Here is a 6,928-nt window from a genome sequence, read left to right on the forward strand (position 1 = left end):
GACGTAGTCTTAATTAAAGTTTACTGTTGGCACCCTGAATCACTTTGTGAGGGGTTGAAACCAAGTATAAGTGGACAGGGATTTGGATGGTCCCAACAGTGTGAAGGCTCTGGTATAAGCAGGTATATATGTACTACAGCTCACTGACCACAATCCATTGTTACGTTTTTAGCCCAACAAGACCCCTCTGACAACAGCACTTACTCACTGAAGTACAGTGACTCATGTTGTTCTTGGGGGCATGCAATTCTGATATAAAATTTAGAAGTCATGGGTGTGGTGGGAATACAGGCACAATGTCACGTTTACAATTTTTATGCAACTACAGTGCCTGAAGATGATTCAGTGATGGAATTCTTTCCTCTGACATCAAAACAAATGGATACTGCTACGGTTCATATATAAGGGGTACTTATATATGTACATCAGTGACATTTTATTTCCCTGGCCAACTAGGCCAACAGGTCCAGGGGAGCAGCAGTCCATTTACTGCAAACAGAGCCGGCCTTAAGTGTTCTGGTGCCCTGTGCGGACTACTCTTCTGGCACCCAATGTTCCATCTAATTTTTCTTAGTTGGTGTGCGCAGAATTTTTTTTCTTTTTTTGGATGTGTGCGCTCTCTAAAAAAGCTATGTGCGCGCACACAAGCGCACAGCTTAGAGGGAACACTGCTGGCGCCCCCTTCTCACTACCCCCCTGCCCCTTCTCACTACCTCGCCCCCCTCTGCCACTTCTCACTACCTCACCCCCCCTCTGCCCCCTCTCACTACCTCTCCCCCTCTGCCCCTTCTCACTACCCCCCTGCCCCTTCTCACTATCCCCCCCTCTGCCCCTTCTCACTATCTATTCCCGCTCCCTACTTCTCATTATCCTCACTTACCTTGTTGCCGGAGTCCTGTGGTGGGAGCGGGAGGCATCCGTCTTCCACCTCTGCCGCGGTGCCGGCATTTCATGTTGAGCGTCGGAGTATGATGTCATGTTCTGGCGCTCAACGGAGAGTAAGGGGTGCCGAGTGGCTGCTGAAAACTTCACAAGCAACCCCTCGTCGCCCCTGCCCGGGACTTAAATTAAAGCATGGGGGTTTGTTTTTTTTTTTTTAAACTTTATTTAACATAATGGATGTTAAATGAAGTTTTTTAAAAAAAACAATGTTTTAATTTAAGTCCCGGCAGGTGCCCCTGCTGCCATGCCGCCCTGTGCGGACACCCTTAAGGCCGGCCCTGGTGGATGCATTCTATATGAGTGAGTAGGTGCTCTTACATGACCTTATAGCATAAACAGCTCAAGAAACAACAGAGGTTGAAAGAGCCATGAACTGTGAGGACCGTATTTACTCAATTATAAGACGACCTACAAAATTTGAATATTAATTTAGGGGGGAAAAAGCCTGAATAGAAGACTACCCTTTAGGAAAAAAGTTTACTTGTAAATATTAATTCACATGTAAACTATTTTTTCATATTTAATAAAAACTATGGTTGGGAAATTTATTTTTTGTTTTTATTTCCTTTTATTTGCCAACCTGCCCCCCATTTATGCACATCTGCACCAGGCTTGCCAATCTGCCCCCAGATATGACCTATACCCCTTTTATATGCCCTCAGAAATGCCTTATACCCCCTATATGCCACTCTGTACCCCCAGAAATGCCTTATACCCACCTATATGTCAAACTGTCCCCTAGACTTACCAGTGCATCCCAAGACTTTCTGGTGTCTAGTGAACGTCTGGCATGGCATTAAACAAATGTGATTGCTTTCTTTGCTCAAACGTTGTTGCAGTAATGCCTTGATGTCTAGGCATTCAGCAACACCGAGATCGTCATCAGGGCCTGTGTGGCCCATCCCCAGGTCATCAATGGGCATAGACAAAAGAAATAGCGCACTTCCCAATTGTGGCCTTTTACCTCCCAAACAACCTGACAATATACCCCCTATATACCACCCTGGCCCCCAGATGTGCCTTATACCCCCATATGCCACTCTGACCCCCAGATATGCCTTATACCCCCTATATGTCACTCTGCCCCTATATATGCCACGAACCCCAGATATCCCTTATACCCTCTATATGCCTTAAACCCCTTTATGCCACTCCAAAAATATTAAAATTATGAGCAAGTGCTGTATCTTCCCAAAAATCTTGACATGGAAAGAGTTTTTTTAAAAAAAACAAATGGTTTGATGGGGTAAATTGAAGTGGCCAAGTTCAAAGATGTCTCAAATAGGGCATAATAGGGCATATACACAGAGTGACCAAAATGAAGTAAAAAGAGCAGTGGCATATACCAGGAACTATAAATTCACATTGAAGTACAATTTATGTGAAAAAAGATTTAAAAAAAACTACCACAAACTTTTGACAAAGGCTGTTGGTAGAATCTTGTGCACGGAAAGGGTTACAATACCAGCATTTTAAATACCCTGAGTAAAAGATTTTTCCACTATTTGTTTTCACTTTTTCATCATATTTTCTTCTTCTTCTTCGTCTTCTTCGTCTTCTTCGTCTTCTTCTTCTTCTTCGTCTTCTTCTTCTTCTTTTTAGGAAATTAGATGATATGATCAAAAAATGGTATCTGAAGAAAGCCTATCTTGTCCTGAAAACAAATAAACAATATGTAACTTATGCTAAATAGGAGAAGAGAAAATTACAACTAAACACGGGCACTGCAAAAGTGTTAAAACAGCCTTGGTCACAAAGGGTACAAAAAATAAAAAACAGCCTGATCCTTAAGGCAGTGGTGTGGAATTTTTTTTAAAAAACCTACTTGTCCAAGGGACTAAAATGGTAGCCCAATCTACTAATCCCTCATGACAATCTATTCATCCTGATACAAAAATAATTTTAATCAAAGCTCTTAATGTGCATATGCCTGGTGCCACTAAATCATTTGGTGTGTGATGTGATACTTTGCATTGCATACATTATCCCCTAATGTTATATTTAAGTTATATGAATAACACCATGTCAGCAGATGTTAGCCAGCATAACAGCCCATCATCCTGGGGACTTCGCCTCATTCATAATCGATTAGTCGGCCTGTTATTTTTTAGATTTAACGGATAAAAAACAATATGCACATTTTTGGTTTATTTTAAATAAAGCTATATTTTAAAGGTACAAGAACCCAAACACAATATTTCTTAAACTAGGTTTTAATATCTAAAAAAGTTTTACTAGTAAATATTAATTCATATTTAATAAAAACTGATTAGGCTGCTTAGGCAGTGTATATGTATGTGTAAGGGCAGTACATATGTGTGTGTATGGACAGGCAAATGTAAGGGCAGTTTATGTATATATATATATATATATATATATATATATATATATATATGTGGGCAGGTGAGTGTAAGGGCAGTGTGTGTGTATGTGTGCGAGCGTGTGTAAGGGAAGTATATGTGTATATGTATGGGCAGGCATGAATAAAGGCAGTGTATAGTACATGTATATATGTACAGTACGTGTATATGTAGGTGTGAGACTGTACCCTTACCACAAGATGAACAGGAACAGGGTAGCTTGCAAAAATGTATCCTGCCCCGTGTGACTGTAATTCTAGTGATGCCACTGGATCCTAGAAAAGAAGAGGTTTGATATTAGGTATGTTTTATTGAACATTTATTTTTATTCATAAATATTCTATCTTTTTTAAATATTATTCATATTAAATGATGGCTTATATCTCTCCATCGAGGGGGGGTGATATATAAATTGTGTGGATACAATAAATAGCAAAAATGGAAATTGCGATTGAACAAGGTAAAAAAATGGCAAAAAAAGCTTTGAACAGTAGGGAGGGTGGGAAAACCCTTTTCATGAAGGTCATAAATAGCAGCAACGTTGGTTAAGTTGAAACATTCAACTTTTTTTTGAGTTTCAGTGAGTTTGTGTACGTAGCTTAGTGCTGGGTGTAAACATTCTGTAACTCACCATGACATCATAGTGTCATAAGCTTCTGCTGTCATTGCATTTGCTACATGATTATTGTGAGAGGGAGCTGCTGCGGTGATAAACTTGATTAGCTGTGGAAGCTTTTCCCCAGTGCGATGGATTATATAGATCCTGAGTGCTTATCAGTTATTGATCCTGCTTGGGAGGTGCTGGACCCAAACCCCAACCTCCAGGAATTGTTCATGTCATTTAATGGCATGTTTTTCCAGGGACAGTTGAAGGGGGTGGAAGTAAAATGGAGCTGCAGGATGATACTAAAAACCGGGATGTGTTACTATAAGGAAAATGAAGACGTGTGCACTATATATATCAGCAAGCCACTATTGAGCTTGAGATCAAGGAGAGATCTTGTTGAGGTCCTTCTCCATGAAATGATTCACGCTTACCTGTTTGTAACACGCCAATACAAAGATGATGGAGCCCACGGACCGGAGTTCTGCAAACACATGGAGCGCATAAATAACATCACTGGCGCCAACATTTCCATCTACCACAATTTCCATGCAGAGGTTGCTGAATGCAGAAAACACTGGTGGCTCTGTAATGGTCCCTGCAGAGCTTGGGGGCCAAAGTTTGGCTTCATAATGCGGGCAATAAATCGGGCACCCTCTGCTCGGGAACGTTGGTGGTCACACCATCAGCTTACCTGTGGGGGGACTTTTATTAAAGTGAACGGGCTTGAAAACTACGTTCAAAAAGGAAGGAAGAGGAGTTTCGGTTCACCAACTGCCACCCCAAGTGACAACAGTGACCATCAACTGCCTAGCAAGAGGGCCAGAATGGAAAAATAATTCATTGATATGTTATAACATCTATACATACTGATCAGCACATGGTTCTTGTGCTACTTTGTTACTTGGAGTTCTACTAGTTCCTGATTGTATTATATACCAATTAAATTGTTTAAAACTCAAGTGAACATTTCTATTGAATTCCTTACTATACATATATATATATATTAGTGCATAATTTCTGATAAAGACAGGCATCTTTTGGGCTACATTCATCCCCACCAAACATTCTCAGCGATAAAGAAAGATGAACAGGCGGTATTGGGTCAATTTAGGTCCAAAAGAGGGACCCTTGGGAGGTATGATTTATGTGATACGTTATTTGGCATTAACTATTACATTTCCAAAATTACACAACATTTTATTTTCAGTTCTGCAAGAGAAACATCGATCTGACAAGTAATGTAGCTGCTGAAGTGAGTTTGGTGGTAACGGTTGCTCGGTATAGAGCAAGAAGTGGCTGAAGGGAATAATAAATTAACTTGGCAGACATCGTATGGCTTCCAGTATGTTGGACAAACACGTCAATCAATAACCTGCTTTAAAATAATGTCAGAATTTCCTATCATACGATTAATTTAAGATGTGTTTGGAGTTGCCATTGAGTCTCCACATACCTCTAAATCATTCTGGATCCTAAATAGAATATTAAAGAGTCTCAGGACCCTGGCTTCTTAGTAAAGCTTTGGTTAAGTCATTAGGTATCTTGTAGCTTTCCCTTCCTGCCCACCAGGCATGAGGTGGTAACCTCCGGGAAGACTTTTCTTTTCTCTTTTGTTGGCTGAATTGCATTTTAGGTATGTATTTCGCTAAAAGAAATGTTTGTTTTATGATTGTATGTCAAATCCTTGAATCTTAAATAAAGAAATTAAGTTGTAATAAAAAAGGTTTAGACAATATATATGTATACACACACACACACACACACACACATATATATCTGTACTGAGGGGGGCATAAGGGGTGCTGGAAAGTTTTAGTGGAGGAGTGTAAGGATGAACTAAGGGGAGTTAGTGTAAAAATAGGGCAGAGGGAGAGGCCTAGGAGGCCATCAACATGTGTACCTATATTTGTACAATGTGACATTCAGAGCCGGCCTTAAGTGTTCTGGTGCCCTGTGCGGACTACTCCTCTGGAGCCCCCTTCTCACTACCCCCCTGCCCCTTCTCACTACCTCACCCCCCTCTGCCACTTCTCACTACCTGGCCGATTACAACGGAGATCTCTGGTCTTCCCAACTGACCCATTTATTCTTTGAAGGGGTTTGTCAGGTTGGTGACCACAGAGTGGGAGGCTAGGGGATCGTGCTGCACAAAAGGTAAATTCACTGCTAATGTACAGAAGGGCTGGGCCATATAGGAACAATTACGGTCCTCTATAAGTGTCAGTCTACAAATGACCGCTGTTGGCCTTTGCTTGATATGGAATAATTGGGGAAAAATGCCTACCAGTATGAAAACATCAACAAACCATTACATAAGGTAAAGAGGGCCCTGTTTGCTCAGAGAAATTCAAAAATTCAAACTCAGAGAAGTTCCATGAGGTGTCAACTTCATTAACAGGGTTAAGACTTTAGTTTATTCTCACCTACATGAATTAGTGTCAGAATCCTATCTATATATTTTGGATGACCCCCTTGCAGGAGATTAATTTAGGGAAACATTTCTCGTGCAAAGCAGAGGTAAGCATTCTTGTGTGTGATTAAGATCAAGGTCCCACGTGGGCATTTGCTGCACCCATTGATTGCAAGCAACTAAAACAGGCAGGAATCAATGTATAATAAAGTACTTAGTAATCTGTGTTTAGAAAAGCTGTTTGGGACAGTGGACTGTCTCTTTAAGAAGTTTATATGTGCGATGGGGTTGCGGCTCCTGTGCAGATGTAATTTAACAGCATATGAACGTATTATAATAGATTTAAATACAACCAAATGTGAATATATTGGTGTTTATTATAAATTATATATTTCCAACAATGTATATACATCGTTTCATGATACATGAGGTATGACATTCTTTAGAGTGTATTGTACTACTTATCTTGTTTTCAAGTAAACTTATCTCTTGTATCTAGGGTGCTCATCCCCTAAAATGGAAAGACAATAGTTCCCAAATGGATACAATGGTGCGTTGGAAAGTCTTTTTTGTTTCCTTGGAATTCCAAAAATAGGCACCGGGTCCCTA

The 6,928-nt window shown here is 40.4% G+C and overlaps 1 protein-coding gene across 1 annotated transcript; it reads left to right on the forward strand.

Annotated features, from left to right (window-relative positions):
* The first annotated feature begins 4,049 nt into the window (after positions 1-4,049).
* On the forward strand, positions 4,050-4,745 carry LOC128497670 (DNA-dependent metalloprotease SPRTN-like). Its single transcript, XM_053467833.1, has one exon. The coding sequence runs from the start codon at positions 4,050-4,052 to the stop codon at positions 4,743-4,745; it is 696 nt and encodes a 231-aa protein (XP_053323808.1).
* The last annotated feature ends 2,183 nt before the right edge of the window (positions 4,746-6,928 follow it).

Source organism: Spea bombifrons, chromosome 5 (assembly GCF_027358695.1).
Source record: "Spea bombifrons isolate aSpeBom1 chromosome 5, aSpeBom1.2.pri, whole genome shotgun sequence".
Taxonomy (NCBI): Eukaryota; Metazoa; Chordata; class Amphibia; order Anura; family Pelobatidae; genus Spea; species Spea bombifrons.